This window comes from Echiichthys vipera (assembly GCF_963691815.1).
Source record: "Echiichthys vipera genome assembly, chromosome: 2".
Classification (NCBI taxonomy): Eukaryota; Metazoa; Chordata; class Actinopteri; order Perciformes; family Trachinidae; genus Echiichthys; species Echiichthys vipera.
In genome coordinates, this window is record NC_139827.1 from 11,333,995 (window position 1) to 11,353,871 (window position 19,877).

At 40.0% G+C, this 19,877-nt stretch overlaps 1 protein-coding gene across 6 annotated transcripts in view; it reads left to right on the forward strand.

The window, feature by feature from the left end:
* gab1 (GRB2-associated binding protein 1) overlaps positions 1–19,877 on the forward strand; it is a 51,505-nt gene that overhangs the window by 19,799 nt on the left and 11,829 nt on the right. For 5 of the 6 annotated variants that reach the window (XM_083931339.1, XM_083931338.1, XM_083931341.1 and 2 more), the window contains 4 exons: positions 13,615–13,743; positions 14,391–14,556; positions 17,619–17,838; positions 18,527–19,212. In XM_083931339.1, coding sequence (XP_083787465.1) covers positions 13,615–13,743; positions 14,391–14,556; positions 17,619–17,838; positions 18,527–19,212 — 1,201 coding nt within the window. Of the gene's footprint in view, positions 1–9,645; positions 9,700–13,614; positions 13,744–14,390; positions 14,557–17,618; positions 17,839–18,526; positions 19,213–19,877 lie in introns of those variants that run through there. The other variant, XM_083931342.1, reaches the window with a different exon arrangement.

Sequence of the window (19,877 nt, forward strand, 5' to 3'; positions counted from 1 at the left end):
CTGTCTGGAAGCTGTGTAGTGAGTCCAGGGGGTAGCTGTTTTTTGCAGGGGGCTTATTTCTATTGGAGGTGGCAGATGTCAAATGTGTTTGGTAGAAAATTGATTGAATATTCCCTTTCTTATGAAAAAAAAAATCCCAAACAAACAAGACCCACCACACTCAGCCACAGTGCAGGACTACCGAACAGTTCATCACTTCCTCATGCTCTCATTTGCTTCATCTTCCCCACCTTCTCTCTCCTACTCACTCTCTCTGTTGGCCTTTCCCTCCCTCCGACTTTGGATACTCTAATGAATGATATGGAATCATTACTTGACTGAGAGTTCCTGTCCCCGCCCTACGAGAGAGTTCAGTAACAACCGCAATAACATGTTCACCTATCAAAGACATCGGAGTAACAGCAGTACTGTTTTCCTGGGCTGTATGGAATAGATTCAAAGGACCGTAGAATTGTTTGATGAGAGTACCTCTCCAACAAAGCAAAAAGAAAATCTAATACCTGCTGTTAAAAACCTCGGTAAGCGTCTGAATTTCCTCTGCAGATAGTTTTTGCTCTCAAGTTTTGTTGAAAAAGCTGAAGTTTGATAACACTTTAAATCATCTTTAATTATTCCAGAATGCTGTTTCGTTGTTTAGTAGACTATTACTATGGTAAATATTTAGCGTTTGATGTAAAATAGTTAGAAAAATAGTTAGAAAATTCATGACTTTATCTTGTTATTAGGTCATCTGTGAAAGCCCATAAATTTAGAACACCTGTTTGCCTTTCAGACGGTCTTTCATGAGAATGTTGGTCTTTGTGTGCGCTGTTTGCAAAGATAGCAGTATGACTACCAAGGTCTGTGTTCTTTGGACAGTTACCGTAGATTGTTAGGGCTGAGGTCAGATGGCGCCTGGCTGGGTGAGAATTTCACAGCTGCACATGAAAGAGGAGAGACTGTGGGATGGTAAACTGAGGGAGAGTGAGGGATTTGTGTAGATAAGAGAACTGGCTTGTTTTGATCATAGGTGCTCCTTATGGATCAATATACTGTGGATGAGCATGCATATAAGATGTGAGCATGAAGATATATCCTACACCCGCAGAAGGAGCTACTTACAAACGCAGCTTCTTTAACATTTCACTCTCTGACTTTGAAGAATTCGGTGATATCAGATAGTGTTAACAGAACAGGGCATAAACTGGGCTATTTTTATCGCACATGAAAAACAGGCGCACATGTACACTGTCTTTACATTACACAGCAGATGTCAGTTTGCCAGTTTATTTCTAGCAAAGTAGGAATGCACAAGTGTTACCTCCATAGTATATGCCAAGCTGCATTAAACATTTGCTCTGTTTTTTTGGTATGGAGCTTACTAGTTTGGTCTTGTAGCCTGCACAGAGGCTGATGCTGTCTCACATAATGTTTGTAAGGAGCCCCATGAACTTGCCATGTGGTTGTAGATTAATACAGTATTATTATTTATGATTTTTTCATATATCTTGAGGAAAATCTCACTTTGAGATATTGTCGAGATATACTGTCTAAATGAATGATATGCTGAATATTTCCACCATCTGTTGCAGTACTGAAAACATTAAAAAGCAATTTGACCCCACGAAGGAACATGAGCAAGTTTCACCTCTTACCATCTGTTATCTGATAATGCAGATGATTGTAACTATATTAATTTTGTCCATGTTGTCAGTCACCCCTATTGGCACTATGATTCAAGTAGATCATCTAAGTAGATAGATCAGAAATCTGTTTATTTACAGAAAAGTATTAGGAAGTATTTCTGCAAGTATTACAATACTTTTGAATTAGTTACGTGTGTTTGTTGTTACTTATCATTTAGTCCTCTTGTGATTTATACAAAACAAATTAGAACATGGATAAATAGTTTTGCGTACATTATATAAGGCCTTGGTGTGTTAATGCAAGGTTAGTAATTTGCAGTTCATTAAAAATGGATGTCTAGTTTCTTAGGAATTGTGGATCTTCTGGAAGAATTGAGACTTGAGATACTAGTGCTGTGTCTCTGACCTGTGTGGGAAGATGGGGCACTTGCACACAAAGCAAGGTTGTGATGTTTCAGTTTAACCAAGATTTGTTCTTGTTTTCTCTTGGAGAGGAGAGAAATGAAGAGGTTGACTCTCACATGGGATCAGTGCTATGCGGTGGACACGGATGATAATTGATAGGTCCAGAAACAGTTGGGAGTTACAATTTTTGCTGTGGGTGTTTGTCAGATGAACATGTAAGGGTTCAATAGGACACACAGTCCCACCTAAGCTAGTGCTGCTGTTACTTCAGTCTGTTTGCCTGGGTGGTCCTATCTTTAGCTTGTTCTCACTCTGTTTCTCTTTGTTTATTTCCTCTGCTGTTTTCAGCCTCAATCCTATTATGGGTGCAGGGGAAAGAGACTTTTGTATCTCCTACTCAGGGGTTTATTTGGACAATCAATGTTGGTCAATTTGTCAGTCTCTTGGATTCATTATAACCATACAGAACAGTGTGCTTTTACAATAGTGTGTTGTTGCTTCAGGTGTGATGAAGCATTATTGGAGAATTACATTTAAATTCGATTTAAAATGATAATTGCCCACCTACACCTCTGTTACTGCAGAGTCTGACCGTGATCAGGTTTACAAAGTAAGCCTATGCTGAAAGGTGCAGTCTGCAAAGCTCATGCATGACTTGACTTTCTCAGGGCTGCCGGGCAACGTCCCTTGTCTTCGTGCTGAAGAGTGTGTACTTTGTTTACAGATCCGTGGGACAACATTGTCACTGAAATTTTAAAATAGCTACTTACCTGCCTTACCTGCCTGCTAAAATACAATACAAAGCACTGAGGCCTCAATATTCGATGGAAATCTGGGTTTTGTGCACTCTTATGCAGTCCTTTTTATCCCCTGACTTAAAAGACCTCCAATCACTAACTAGATATCTTTGCAGCATTAGCAGAAGTGTCTGGGGTCTTTTGTGAAGCAGGCATGTAGAGGAAGCCGTCAATGCTGTGGCATCTCTGACCTTTTTTATTGAGAGTGCAGATGGGAAACAGAATCATAAAGTCTCTACAGGAAGCAGAGGAAGGCGCAGATCCAGGGAAGAGGATAGAGCCTTCAAATGGAACACTAGAAAGAGAAATACAAGGAAAGTGATTTGTCTATAATTAGGGGCTCTGCAGAGATCTTTGATAAGCAATGGAAATAAATATATAAAGGAATATTTCACTGCTATAATCTGGGAACATGGCTGCATTGCCAGAACCATTAGAACATGCAATGTGAGTGGTGAGAAGAGACATGCTTTAACCCCCTGTGAAACGCTGTCTTTACTTCCTTGATGTACTGCATTTCCTTTTGAAGCAGGATGTCAGTTATGGCATATAACTGTGAAGTATCATTCTAAATCAGTGATGATGAGAAAAGCAGCTGGACAGTCCAGGTAATGTCTGTATGCTATGCCTTAAGAGTAATGACCTTTATTTATAAATAATTTGCTTAAAACCTGTGTGATCTCTCATGTTGCTCTGTGCCCTTTAGTCTAAAAACTGTCAGGCAAGGTCAGAGCATCTCTGTGGTTTTGCAATTTAATAGAAATTTGTCACAATGATGTCTAAGATTATAACAAAAAATGTAACAAAAATGGAATAACTTTGTTAGTAAAATAAATGATTCAACTGTTATTTTCTGGGGGGCACTCACACTTAATTTTTTGTAAATTTAACACACACACCCTAGTCCCACCCCTTCTGATTTAGAAGTGGCGGTTGAGAGGGTCTGGGGCAACCTGATTACATAAAACAGGAAGTCAGAGGAAGGAGAGGTCACAAATAACGGACCCTCACACACACTGCAGCTCATGATAAAGTCAGAAGGCGCAAACAACAACAAAAACAACCTGCATCACTCACTTGCTTACTCACTTTAAGTTAGAGAAATTCTTCAAGACACAACGAAAACAGCTCCTACGGATATACAGCTTGCAAGGTTGGGTCACTGTTTTTCTCTTAAACTCTTCAAAATATTCTGTAGCGGATAATCTGTAAACATTTGTGGGGATATTGGGTAGTTTTTGTTAAATTATGTTGAGCTTTGTGGTGCACTGTCTCAGTCCTTGTGATGGCAGCTATTGTTTGGGCAAGAAGATTGGCCATGCAAAATAACTGGACCACCCTGGAAATCACATGCATGTTTATGTTGCTCTATGCAACATCTTCCTACATACAGATAGGAATGATATCATATCACTTATGATGTGGGATCATGGCAAAGGGCCCATTAGTCCACCAAAGATTGTGTAGAGCGTGTATCATCAATACCCATTTGGTTAAATCCGCCAAATGACTCTCCAATGCTCCATTCCTCTGTGACTTCTGCCACAAAGACAGGCCTAACACCGTTCATCTTAACACAATGACACAGACCTGGATTAAAAAGTAAATTTATCCACTTATCCACTTTAAATGCTACCAGAATATGAACCTCTGTTAGTTCAGTTTTTAACTGTATGAACTAACAGTCTGATGCACCCAGCAAAAAGAGTACATATATCTTGTCTGAAATGGACTAAATGGAGATCATTAAGTATGTGTCAAAACCCTCAGTGATGTTTATAACTTATCTAAGCTGCCACTTTACACTGAGGATATGTTGTAATAGTTAAAGGAAACAAGATGTTTGGATAGTATCTCTTGCTACCTTGCCCTTTCCTGCCAACTCTTCATTTTCATGTCAACTGCAAGCCAATGTTCGTCCTTATTAGTGTATAAATTAATAATTATTGATGACAGCAAGAGAGGGTATGGACATTTTTCTTCTAGTCAAGCACCACTGTGTGTGCGCCTACTTTAAAGTCCAGTTACATATAAACATGAAGACGTCTGGAATTAGTTCTAGGTTTATTGGTATAAGGATGGATCTGTGCGTTTGTTAAGGTGTTGTAGCCAGACAGTACCATCTGTTTTGAACGTTCATATCAGTTCGAGCAATGCATTGGATTTATTCAACAAGTCTCCATCAAGAGTGTTTACTTTGAGGTCAGAAGCTGGTGGTAGAGTTGGCTGACTAATAACCACTGTCCAGGACGCTGGACCTCAGGCATGCACGACTTTAATGGAAGTCCCCTCTCCTTCCAGCAGGCGGAGGGGCTGATGACGCTAGCTGAAGAGCCTCACTTAGCCAAAGGCAATGCACTCTTACTTGTACGTTAACAGCCCGCTCTTGCGCTCTAGGATGTAAAAATAGCTGTTTAGCAAGAATCCCAGTCATGTCTTGCTAACAAAGACTGATTTATACAAGTTGCGGCACTAAGCATAGAGGAGCTTTTGTCCCTCCCCTCCTTCTCCTTCTGCAGACCTCGTCACCAAAGCTGTGCGCGCCAAAACCTCTGACGCGCTCGACACTCCTCTCTTAGAACACCCTTTGTTCAGCATAGTCCTATGGTCCGGATAGTGAGGCTAAGGGAAGCACTGCGGCCTACAAGATTGCACACTTGTTTACTGCATTTGTGTCAGATTGCAGCGTCATGGAAATATTTTGTTGTTTTTTTTATTTTTTATTTTCTGGGACAGTAAATGCTGTTAGACATAGACTGCTCTTTATTGATTCCTTTGGGATGACTCTCGCAAGGAAATTGAATTTCCAGCAGCACCCAAGGGAGGTATTAAAAAAAAAAACAGTATAGGTTAACCAATAAACTCTTAGCTAAATAAATACAGAAAGTATGAAAAAACAATAAACAGTAAGCAATAAACTCTTATTTAATATTTGGGTAACTGCACAAAATTTAAAATGTGACACGAGACTGCCAGCATTTCCCAACACAAAGGGAAAGATGGTGTGAATTTGTTTCTAGGCCTTGAAGTTGTAGAGACTGTGTTGCTAAAAATGTCATGCCAATTATGATGATGATTATGAAGTCCTTAATGTGTACTGACTCTTGAAGAACCATTTGTTCAGGTACATGACCTGCTTAAAGGTTTACAACTGAAGCCATTTTTAACATTGTGGACTGAAGCTATTGCAGCAACTCTAACAAGATTAAAATGTCCTCTGATATAGCACTCAGTGACGAATTTCATGTATTTTTTCCCCCACATTAACGCTGAGTAAGATCACAGCACCTGATGGTTAATTTACATTTTTCTCACCTCGCTCTAGTGTTCCTTATTCCTTCTAATGAGACTGCCTTGAAGAATACACAGATAAATACTGACACACTGGTTGTGTGTTTAATTTCCTGCTTGAGAGAAAGACTGTGTGACTGTGGGAGAGTAAAGCCAGTGCAAGAGTTTTTTTTTTTTTAATGTCATATAAACTGACTGTAAAGGTGGTCTGTTTTCTGTGTGGTCATTAAATGTAGTCTGGTGGTGGGGATTTCTGGCAGATTAAATAATAACATACTAATTTGTTCTGTTATCACCAAAATCTTGACCTTCTTTCCCTCGTCTTCACCCTGTGGTCTAGCTGCACCCTGCCTCTCCCTCGCTCTTTCCCTTGCACTGTGTTTTTCTGAGAAACAAACAGAGAAGCTGTCCTAGTCAGGATGAATCAGTGCAGCTGGGGTGCAGGTCATTTACCCACACAGCCCACTCAGACAGTACAGATGGCCCGGCCACTCGCATGCTGCTAAGTGCTAACTATGCACCCAGAGTGTGCGAGCTAAGCTAATGCTAACACATAATGGGTGAATTGGAGAAAGGTAATCCAAACAGTGATTTACTGTATGTAGTAATCAATAATGTACCAGGGCTCCTTTTTGTAATTGTAATTGTAATTTTGAATGCTTTGTTTTGCTAATTCCACTTTGGAAATGCACACAAATGATGCCTTCCACTTTTGAATGAGTTGTTTTGTTTTCTTGCCTGGTAGAAAGCATTATGGTTTTTAATACATACATCCAAGTTTTGTATCAAAATCAATCATGTACTTACATTGATACACAACACTGGCTCTCAGAGAATGCTCCTCGAATGTGCCACTTCAGTTATGGTTGGTTCACAAGAGGCTGGTTATTTACCTAGATAAGCTTTTAACTTTATAGTGTGTCTAATATGCAGAAAAATAATCATTGTGGATTCTGAGGCTTTGCTGAAACTGCGTATTTTATGCAATTGTATGTATTTTATAGAATTACTAATGTAATTGTGACAGCATGATAGGACAGCAAGGCACATATTCTCCTTCCCGGGTTAAGCCAAAGTCTTTTTATCATAATATATTTTATACTTGGCTGTTTTGTTTTTGTAGCAGTGCAAGAACCATGTATCTTAACTACGTACTGAGACATAGACTCAGGCATTTTAAAAGAAACATGGAACCCTAAGTGTCTGTGTATTAGAATTTATGATGTGGCATATATCCTGTGCACTTCACTTTGTCATGTTTATGTCTAAAAATGGACTAAAACTGCATGAGACTCTCCAAACGGCTGCTAGCTTGCATTTGATTGGTGTAGTGTTCTTCACTAACCTCTTGTTGCCAAAATGTAGATTGGAAGTATGTTTGCAAGTTGTCTGCGCAGATTTCTTGATCGTGTGCACATGTAGCACACATACGAGAGAAATTATTAATCTGTATGGTCTTAGGTTACCTAGTGTAAACTTGCTTTTTGCAGATAAATTTGAAACTTAAAACTTTCACTGTTTGAGAGTACAATGTTGCAGCTTGTTAAAAGTTTCCCTTTTATGATATAGTGTTGGCAATCTATTTACTGTCATTTTAAGTGCCCTACAATTGTCTTTGGTCCAATGCATTTAATGTGCAAAGCGGGCACATGTTGTGCCTGCCTTAACATTGACTGGCATACATGAACCAGTTAAAACGCAAATGACTCTGGTGTCAATTTTAACGTATTGTCCAACAGCAGTGTCAAAGGAACAGCACATCTGTCCATGTCCTGAAGAGATGATCTTGTGTAATGTCCCAACTGCAGAAATGTACAGGAACCCATAGGCCTGTCTCAGTACCATTAGAGATATGGAGGATGAATTTAAGTATGTAGTTTAACAGCCTGTGATGACAGTACATTTGCATTAGCAATTAAAGCACTTAAAGGGTTTTTAGAATACATTCATCTGTCGAAACCATGAAGCACAATTTAGTCTTTTAAGCGCAGTAAGACTGGAGTTGGTGGGAGAGGCAGGATGGTTCACCAGCAACTAGTTTCAAAAATATGGACTCATAGATTAGATCAAACTCTTTTAATAGGAGACTTTGTCCACATACTTATTTTTAGCAGCCGCAGGCTAAATATACAGCTCATTTCCACTGTCTTTTTGTTCTCATCTTGCTGCATTTGGAGTCTTGGCACATTTTAATCAACATCCAGTGGAACCATATTGTGTCGTTCATATCTCTACTTTCTCTAATTATGGATTTTGGCATGGCATGCTATCAAGTCAGACTTTTCCAAAGTTTGATATGGGAATGCAATGGCTCATTTCATTCTTTTTAACTGGCAACATGAAAATATACTGTTAGAAATTTTAGCTATGGAGCTGTAATAAATGAGATTTGTCTAAGAATAGACAGATGGCCTTAGTGATAATGTCTCTAGGCTGCAGGGCCGTAGAGACAGACACGAGAGCGATATCAACTACTCATCAAACTGTGAATAAGCTTATTTGCCAAAATTTTGACAAACTATTCCTTTTCAAAGACTCTTTGAAGGAGCTTAATTCCTGTACTCAAACCATTGGAATAGGTGATGGGACAACTCATTTGGCCTTAACAACTTTTATTTTTCCATCCGGCAGTTTCATTTTGTTAAAAGCTTTCTTCTGAGACTGTTGGTGCATCCTTGTTTGATTGCCCCATGCTCCCAGGCCTTTTGGGTTGTTATCAAATGATATATTTGTTTGTGCTAATATATTGCTAGAACTTAAATGTAAGTAGAATTTTGTACTAGAAGCTTTAGCTGTTTGACTAAACCACTGGGGTTTCGTAATGGATTACATTAGATTTGACTGTGGTTTGTAATATTATGTCCACCTCCTCAAGATGCAGAGGTTGGTGCTGGATGATGCAGCTATTCTTCTCTTTTCTCTATTATTTTCTCTCTGAAACCACATTAGACAGTGCCCTTTTGCACTTTTCTTCCCATCTTATGAACTTTACCTACTTCTCTCCCCCACCGTTGCCTTCGTCATGCTCCAGTGATGTTGGGTCAGCAGGCCTCTGACGGCAGTGTGACTCCACTCAGTTGGCATCTCTCACCCTTCCTTCCCCTGTCATCTTCTTAGTCAGACCCTCAATGCCCCCTCTGTCTGGCCCCTATAGGCTGAAGGACCTGGGTGGGCGAATAGAGGGTGTCTTCCTGAGTCTCCTCCTATCAGAAGACACTATGACGTGTGGGGGAAGGGGGACAGAGAGGGGTTGGCGGGCACAGCTGCCATGCTAGGGGGGCCCCCACCATCCTAGTCCAGTATCGTCCCATGCCGTCCCATTCCCAACCCTCAGGCAGTGAACACTAGACTCCTACAAGCTGAAGTGGGTTCTGTGATTGTTGAGTGAGCTGAATGGTTCAGAATCAGTTGGTGTATTAAGGAAGACTAGAATGGATGTTTCCTGCAGTCATTAAGTACTGCAATCTGGCTCGGAACAGTTGGGATTTAGCCATAAGTTCAACACAGCACTGGCAACAATGGAATATACAAGACAAAAAGCAGGACTAGATGCCTCATCATGTCATGAGCCTTGACAGGAGGTTTGTAATGGTTGACAGCTACTTAGTATTTGGCAAAGGTCAGGTGTGTTTGTGGCATTGGGTTTTAAAGTCTGTTTTGGGTTCTTTTGTGTTGATATTAAGTTTGTTTACAGAACATACTCAAAGAGATGTGTAAACTTTCTGTTTGATTTATATCATCAAAATATTACCTTGGCATGATTTTTTGTTTGTAGGCTGTTCTGGTAGAAATTCAGTCCATGTGTTTCTTTCAGCCCATTTATTCTGAAGTCGGGCCACATTTATTTAATCTATTCAAGGGAAACCTGGTTAACAAAGTTAGATTTCTGCTAGATTAACCCACAGAAGCAGTTTTCCAAACGGTACAGCACAAGAGCTCACACGCATGACACATTTCTCATAGTAAAAGCATTTCAGAGGGATGAAATTTGGAGTGATCACTCAGTGCTTCCTGCATAAGTAAATCCAAATTTTCAACTTCAGCTGTGGAAACAGACTCATATATACTCATTTCTTGTTTCACTTAAACTGTAGATTTCTACATTCAGACACATTCGCACATAAAGAAAAAAGAAATGTGTGTTGTCTCATTACAAGTGCCTGTTCTCCCACTGCGCTGTCATTCCAAATTTTCTTACAAAAAAAGAAAAAGAACACTTCAGGCTGCAGTGTATATCACTAATTGACAATCTGCCCGCATTGGTTCAAAAATATGGTGGGAGGTAGAGGAGGAATCAAATTACTTACCAGCTGCACGTAAATGTGGATTTTACAGTAATCAGGTTATTGCACTGCATGTAAATGTGTTCCCTGACTTCCTGCCTTAACCTGATTTCTTTCGCTTTCCTGATGTCTTATGTGCATAAAAATGTAATAAGTTATGTTATGTTATATGTTATAAGTATGCATGTCAATGAAACACATCACTTGCATCAGGTGAGGGTAGCTCTTTGTATGCATATAGCTGTGTTGGCTTTGTCATCTTACTCATCCTTTTCTTTATTTGTGTATCATGATATACGTTTTTAATTTTATGCATGTGCTTTGTGATGAGATGTGGTACAGATCAAGTGGTATAAAACCCTGTAAAGTGTGCATAATAGTGCATGAGGAAATCTGTATGAAAGTCCACAGATGGAGGAGAGATGCTCAAGCTACCACACAGCTTGCCAGCCTAGAAATACTACTGTCAGTAACCATGCTAATGTGGCAGTGCAGAAACAATGGATGCAGATTCTCTTTCCTGTGCTGCTCTTCTTTGAATGGCATATTACCGCTTATAATTGTAATTGACGCTTAACACCCTTTCCCGTGGGGATTTACAATTTGATTTTGATCTTGCACATTTTCCATGAGTTTCCATAATAATCTAAATTATTATTATATTATAACCTATTCTAAAATATTTTGAGATTAATACATTCTGATTGTCTTGCTCCAGGAGTGAACAGCTGTTGATAGTTCCTCTTATCTGTTGTCTGTTTTGACTTGCATTTTTTTGGGCAGTTTACTTTACATACTCGTCTTTTGTCTTCCTTTTTTGCTTTTCTAATTTTATCTTTTCTTTGTAGAACTCTCTATTATAATCGCTTCCTTTTTGTATAAATATATGTAATTTATGCACTAGATTTTCATACACTGTTCTTTCTATAGTAACCCCTTTTTTTAAGGAACATTTTGATCATTTTATGGTCTACCAGTTTCATTAAGTGCTGTTCTTAAAGCAGTTTGTTTTTTAATTGTGCCTAAACTGCAGCCAGGTGTTATGTCTGTGTTTGTCAAGTCAATATCAAATACCACACAAGGTAATATGTATATACCGAAATCCCAGAGTTTCAGAGATCAAAATACTACATTTATTGGGAGGTATAAGTACAGGATGCGCCTGCGTTTTTTATTTAACACCTGTAAAAGTTTTGTTTTTATATCTTAACTGTAAGTAACATGTTGTTTTTTCGTGAGCATTTAAAAGGAACTCCTACTCAATGACTCTAAAGCAGTTTTATTAAACAGGTCTCACTTGCCTCGGTCTTCAGTATGTACAACTTACCCAGTTGTCAGCACTCTCAACCTGGGCGGGCCTGGCCTCGCTGTAACCTAAGCTCTTGGTCCTTCTGTTCCCCACAGGGTAACTTGACCCAAGATTGCTTAGTCATGTGCCAGAGAGAGAGATTCCCTCTCCACGCCCACCGTCCTTGTCTAACCAACACTACACAGACACATCAGTGTTGTTTTTGAACATTTAGTTTTTACAGTAATTTGGTATTTAAGTCGGCCTACCTCAAAGGATATAGGTTTAATAGGTTTAAGCTGTGTTTGGACTATGTGGGTATGTTTGTGATTATATAATGCAGTCCTTTTGAACTACAGTGTGTGAAACATGCTGCATGTGTGCAATATGTCAGTGTGGGATGAGAATAGTGTTTTCTTTTTTATATGTAACAGACTGTTTGTGTTTTTGCCCATCCTCTATGTCCGAATGCCCTGCAGTTTAAAATCAAGGGGCTTTTCAAGTCTGCTTGTTTGTCCGTCCTGTTTGTGGAGGGACAGGTTCGGTGCTCAATATGCTGTCCCAGTCAGGGGCTTGGCCCACTAACAAAGGACACCCCATGCATGGAAAAACAGACACACACACACACACACACACACCCACAGCATTGTTATTAATAGGGTCAAAATCTTACCCCAAAACAACAACAAAACTTTAGTTTGCATTCCTTGCACTCTGTTGGTATGCTTCCTGTTCTGTCTGATCTCTGTCGGTTGTTTGTGTACTAGGTCTTTTCAGTCATTTCAAACTCACATTTCACACAGCACCGGGAAAGTTTCTGGCATTGATCGTTTGTTTTGGGGTTTTCTTAAGCACTACACTGCTCAGCTGGGTAAACTTTTACAAAGTATCCATACATCCTAGCTTAAGCAATAAAAGGAAGTGAATCGTTTTTGGATGCCTTTATCTTATGATAAAATCCAGCGATTGCTCAGACTTCTTGCTAGTATTTTTGTGGATAGCTTTGAGCCCTGTTTTGAACAAAGCATCCAGCCTAACTGCCTTGACTCAGCAAAATCAAGAGTTCATGACCATGAGTCTGCATCTAAATGAATCACTGCATGTCTCTAAATAAAACTACAAACATAGTCATCACATAGTCAAACAACAAAGAGAACAGTGTCAGCATAGTTCCAAAATGAATCTGCTGCTTCTGACTTTTTATTTTTGAAGGCTTGAAGAGGCTTCTAACTCTCACTGACCTTTATCTTTTAAACAACAACCCACAATATGACTGCTATTCATAATATGTAAACAAGTTCTAAAGCTGTATGGTTTGTCTGTAATCTGTCAGCTTGTGAGTTAAATAGCTCTGTAATTTGAATTACAATGGCACTGAGGAAATCTTTAATAATATAATTCAATAATATGTCACTGATGGATTACATTATCCTGCATAAGAAGGGTTGCAAGTGGTGTCTCATTGTCTACTGTATGTCCTTAATGTCATTTTTTTATTTATGAACACAGTGAGGTCATAAATCTCAGCTGCTTACGTCCTTTTCCCTGTCTGCTATGCCTGAATCTAAACTCTTTTGTCTGCTTTGTGGTGCCTTTTTCTCACAGACATCAAATCCCATTTGAAAGAAAACACCTAATTGTCTGTTTCTCTTTATAGATTTGGTTATTTGCTGGACCAAACTATGTAGCTTTTGTTCTGGTTATGTCAGACACATATTTCTGGTTGCAGGCCTCTTCCCTCTGGCCCTGAGTATTCTTCAGTGAGGGCAGTGCAGCTGGTGGAGAATACACACAGAGACACAAGCTATGCTGGAACACATTGGCTAAACTGGAAAAATAAAGCATTTGGCAGGCCCGTGGTCTGTCGGGAATTGAGCAGTCATTGTGAGAACACACATACAACCTTTGGCCTTATTTCTATGCAGGCATGGAAGAAGCGGTGGTTTGTTCTTCGCAGTGGCCGTCTGACAGGCGACCCAGACGTGTTGGAGTACTACAAGAATGACCATGCTAAGAAGCCCATCCGTGTGATTGATCTCAACTTGTGTGAGCAGGTATGGTTCTTCATTACTATTAGCCTGCAAACTGAAAAGGCATGTTCCTCTTTTCTGAATATATTCATAATTGACATTTAAGCTTTTAAGTAGTAGAGATGTTCCGATACTATTTTTTCCATTCCTGATACCCAAACTTGCGTATCGACCGATACAGAGTACCAATCCGATACAACACGTAAAATAATATAGTATTATTTAGTTATTATTGATGTCATCTGATTGCTGTCATTGTTGTATACAACATTTCTATGTACAAATGCATACAGAGAATAAACGCCACATAACTATTATCTAGTCTTGCATTCAGTCATAACTGAAAAAGAACAAAAACTCTCAAACTACAAAATGCAAATGTATTCAGTTTACTATCCTATAATACAAAGAGATCGAGTAAATTCTAGCAATTGTGTGTTTTTAAAAAAAAATGAATATTTTGCACTTTTGCTTGAAAAATTGCCTATATGATGAATCACTTATCTCAACAATTGCTCCTTTCTGATTATAAATCAATCAGCCAACTAATGATTTAGCTCTGCTACTTTTATGTAGCTTTCTCTTTGACTGGCTGCAAATATTTAATCATCAATTTCTTCTCGACTGTTACCATATTAAACTAACCTAAGACTTGTTTATTGTTGCTTCAGGTGGACGCTGGGCTGACGTTCAACAAGAAGGACTTGGAGCACAGCTTCATATTTGACATCAAGACAATTGACCGTGTCTTCTACCTGGTGGCTGACACCGAAGAAGAGATGAATAAGTGGGTTCGCTGCATCTGCGACATCTGTGGTTTTAACCCCACTGATGACGGTAAGATTTGACATTTGATAGTTACCCACACATGGCTGCTGCTGCTGCAATTGAATATTGCTTTAACCTGTTAAGGCACACTTCACCCGCATACCATGCATTTTACATTTTCTGTCATTAAGTCACATATAATATGAATCTGAATTTAAATTGCTTTATGTGTTTAAAGGCTATTTCTTTATAGGAGAAACCTGAATGAAGGTCACCAGTAGTGGTAGAGGTGGTTGAGAATATGTTAAATGATGAACAGCCTTGAAAACTTGCATTGTTTACACTGTAGCTTATATCTATAGCTAGATTAGAAGACTAGCAATACCATTTGGATCGCAAAATTGAGAATTTAAAAGAAGCTATAACGCAGAATGCATGGGGCCCTACATTAAGTCAGTGCTAAAAGCTGACTGGAGACATTCAGGTATGCACCCTCTTACAGAAGGAGGTGATGTCCATCCTCTGAGATCCTTAGAGAAATCTATCTACCGTGATGGCCAACTGATATATGAGTTGAAATATTTTACACTTAACTGTTATGATGGTTCACTGCACCGTGTAGTAGGATTAACAAAACTCATTTCACAGACTTAAAATAAATGTTATATTATTAACCACACTCTACAGAAATGATTGTCTATTTTAGTACAGTATGATCCTTTCATGCAGCAACGGTGTTTTTTAAACACCTTCTATTATGTGCACATTATGTACATAAATGGTTGAAAAGTGGTGTGGCAGTTTCATCACCAGCAGTAAGCAAGTATTATGCCAGAGTCGAACAATACAATATTAGCTTAGTAGTACGTTTATAGCTAATTACTTTATATTCTCTTGGTGTCTCTTTTGATACCACTGTTGTGCCTCTCAAATATCTGCCTTTTTCTCTTCGAAGGAGTTAACGTGAAGGTGCCAGAAGGCCTCTATTCAGCATAGTTCTCAGCCAAGGTTTAGTGATCCATGTGTTGATCCATGTGTTGTGTTGAGTCTAACGTTACCCTTGTTCCCAATACTGGATAATCAAAGCATTGTGAGCCTGGCGGTCTCACTGCCACTCTTTCGCTCTTTCCGTCTTATCTGGTTCTCACATACTCCTGTTTCCCTCTCGGTCTCTGTCTTAAGCTCAATTGCAAGCTTCACTATTTGCATCTCAGTCTGTGTGTCTGACATACACAAAGTGTCTTTTAGGACAAGAATGTACTTTTCAAACCTGGCAACTGAGTCACTGATTATTGCCTCTCCAAGGTTGTCTTCTCCACAATAATGTGACTGTCTCCACCTCTGTTACACATCTAGTGTTGCAGGGCAACCCTGATAACAGCATCCATGGCACCTCTGTAACACAATTATTGGAACTGGCTGTTAAAATCCTGATGTGCAAATAAACAGTAAGCCTTTTCAAGGCCTAAAGGTCAACATCTTCATCTAAAGACAAATATCCTTGCAGATAGCCTTTTTTCACAATTCTTATTAAAAAAGAATGTCCTTGGCTCTTTCTTTTGCGCTTGGTTGCACTACCCTACGTGTGAGACCAAACTCCCAGTCCTCTGTTGTGTGTGGCCGTGCTAGAGTTCTTCATGACTGGACAATTATTAGAGGAGGGAACATTAGGAGGGCCGACAGTTTATGAGCAGGGGGGATTTTTCCTTTTCCTGTATGAATCAGCACTTGCAGCTTCAACAAGAAAATGGGGGAAAGGAGAAGAAGATAGATGGAGAGAGAAGCAAATGATGCACTGTAAAGAGAGAAGTTGACTTTTAAAAGAAGAGAAAGAGGGGACCTTGCGTAAGAGAAAACCATGTCAGTTGGAGAAGAGAGTGGGAGGAGAACTGTAAAGATGTGGAATGAATACATAAGCAAACACATCAGCCATCTTTGCTCTCAGTGCTGTGCAACAATCAGCTCAAGCAGAAGGGTTTAAAAAGGACTCTGGTATTTGTCTGGCAGAGCAGAGACCTTGAGGAAATGCTGTCTGAGAAGGAGTGTGTGGGATTCTGAAGGCAAACACCATATTCAGACTATTTACAAACAAATTAAGCTTTAAAGTGTATGTATTAGACATGAAAAGAAGTGTGAAATAACTAATTTTTGTGTTTTATTTTTTGGACTGGAAAGTGCTTCAACTTGATATTAGCTGTCTGCAGTGTTATTTAGAGAATCCTGTCACACATATCACACATGTCGCACATACTATATCATGTGTTTTACCTCAAGTGGGACAGTGTAATGTATTTGAAAGGTTGATTTCCCCCAGGAAATCAACAAAAAGGAAGGGAGGTTATATATTCTCGTTGGATCTCTTAAGAATGGGCACCGATGTTTTAGCTGCAGGCTAACAGCTTTGATTTGGGGTTGTGCTATTCTAAAGAGTCATCTGAGATCTGTCCTCGAGTTATTGTTTCATCAGAGTGAGCCGACGCACTTCAGCCACTCAGGTTCAGATATTATAGAGATGTAAAGTTGATGTAGTGCCATTCTGGTGACTATAGGCTCTTACATTGGAATTGGGTTGCTAGGAGACTACTTGGGTCCAAGTTTACTCAGCCATTGTTGACATAGTTGATTGGCAAACACTGTCTACTGTTTACTTTCTGCCTAACATAATCAGTCCCCAACATCACCTGCATTATTATTATATGGCCTTTCGTTTTGTGATAAATAGCACCTCTGTTTTCCCCATTTTATTAAATAAAAGTTTATAAAGTTCTCCCGTTGTTAGTTGATATAAGATTTAGCAAGGATTGCATTAAAAACACTCAAAATAAGTTGATTGTTGTGTGTCTGGGATGATCATGAATATCCACGAGTGACTTGAAAAAGCAGTCTAGCTTGGTAGCGCACAGTCTTATATTGATTTCATGCCCACCTGCAGAACCTGCTGGAGCAATGTGTGTCCTATCTTTTACAAGGTTATATTCACAATTATTTTGGTCTGGATAATCGTGACATGAAATTTTTATGTCGTCTCATGCTTATTCTTATTTGACCTTTTTTACACTTTAATAAAAGGAGATAACACAAACAGTCTTGAGAGGGCTTAATCTTCTGTCCTTCTCAATTCTCTCCTCCAGAGGCAGCAAAAGCGGCTCACCAGTCAGTCATCGGAGGCCTTGTGGTGGACACCCCCCCAGCACTAGGACATATTATTGGTCCAGCAGCAGTGCTGTCCAATGTGCCACCTCCATACCAGCCGGTCAATGTGCGACACTTGGACTCTCAGTCCAGTTCAGAGGAGCCCCAGGATTACCTATGGCTGGTCAACTGTGAGAGCAAAAAGCCTGAACCCAACAGGTGAGTTAGTCTGTATTAACAGTTTCTTATATTATACGTATTAGTCTCCATATTCATTTTGCTGGAGTGCTTCACTGAAACATAAGCTTCTTTCTGTATATTTTTCCAACCAACTTATTGTTGTTGTTTTTTACATTTCATCTGTACTGCCACTCTCGTTCTTGTCTCTGCTGTGTGGTGTGTAGCGCAGTGCAGTTTCTCTCTCCATTGGAGGGAGACCAGGAGTATTTGCTCCTGGAGGAGTGTGAGAGCAAGACTCTTCCTCCCCAGGCTAGTCTGTGAGTGGCCAGCCATCCAGTTGGAACTGCCTGCTTGTGTGGAGTGTGAAACATGTAGTTAATAATACAAACCATACAGATCAACAGAGACACACAAACACTTCATACGCAATGCCTGAGATTTACATGGCTTCTGTAAATGATTATTCATGCTGGATTTGAATTGTTTGAATCATTTGCAACAAGCTCTCGTTTTTTAGATCAGAACAGAGTCCTTCCCTTCACCCAAAAAAAGAAAAGCTATTATGTCTAGAGGTGCCACAGATAAGCGATGTCTGTAAATAACTTTGTTACTAACCATGGCTTGCAGACAGTGCTGTGAAGGGTTACCATGCTTGACTAGATTTCTTAGCTTCCTTAAATCAATTGTGGATATTTAATTATCTGGTGTATGTGTATTGTCTTCTTAGAGCCCATGCTGAGTGTTCCAAGTCTACCTCTTCAGAGACAGACCTGAATGACAACCTCCCCTCTCACCGCACGCCCACATCCTCCACCTCCTCAGCCAAACACACCTCGCACAACGGCTTCTTCCCACAGCACCCGGCCCCTGCCTCAGCCTCTTCCATCTATGACTCGCCTCCATCACGTGGTGCCTCGCTATCAACTGATGGTGGCCTTTACCACCTCCCTCGCAGCTACTCCCAGGACACTGTGCTGCTCCCAAAATCAGCCTCCTCCCCTTCGGCTCACCCGGACAGTGGGGATGGCTCCGAGCTTTATGTCTTTAACACACCATCACGGAAACCCTCAATGGAGTCACAAATGCGCAACCTTTCCATCAGTTATGATATCCCACCTACGCCTGGTGCAAACTGTACCTACCAGGTACCTCGCACTTTGTCAGCGTCGACAGGGGTAGGGAGCTCAGAGGTTGGGGGAGATGTAGTACCCCCTCCCAGACCACCCAAGCCTTCGCTCAGTTCCACCTCAGGACTTCCACCACCCCCTGCTGAGCGCTCACCTACGGACACCTATTGTGTGCCTCGCTCAGCCTCAGAGACGGACGGAAACTACTGTGTGCCTACAAGTGCTGGGAATAAGGCTTTACGCAGCAACACCATTGGCACTGTAGACTGTTCACGCCTCCGCAAAGGTTTGTGTCGAGGAGAGTTTTGGTTTGTTTTGTTTTTTTGCTGCTGGTGTTTCCTATGCATTCCAGAACTGCTATGAGATTTGACAGTGTGCTTTATGGTCTTGAAATATTTCAATCTAAATATTATACTTAATAGGACACACATTCACAAAACCACTTTCCTCAATACAATTGTGACCGTAAGTGCAGTGATATTTCATCAGTTTGCACAGCTTTTATTTGGGAATTTGGTACCCTTTTCACTTTCTTGTAATGAGAGACATCACTGAAACTCTTGGCATGTTATATTCCAGCTGCAATCCCCATTCATCCCCCCATCCATTCAAATTATCAAAAAAGCTTATCAAACCTGAACACAGAGCAGACAATTTTCTGCCGATGTATTTAGGGTCTTTGTAATTGATGAACTTGACAATGGTTTGTGCAGCAAAAAGTAAGCAAGATACATAAAAACATTTTTTAATATGTCCTCACTCGTGGACAAATGCATGCTGTCTGTTGCATCACTGCAGCGTCACATATTTCTGGCTAGTTATCAGCAGAGGCTTCTTTGTTATACATATACTTTACTGCACAAGACCCATACATTTGATCTTTGTATTATGCTAGGGTCCCCTATTAAAATAGGGGTTAACATGTCCATGTAACATAACAGCAATTTCCAT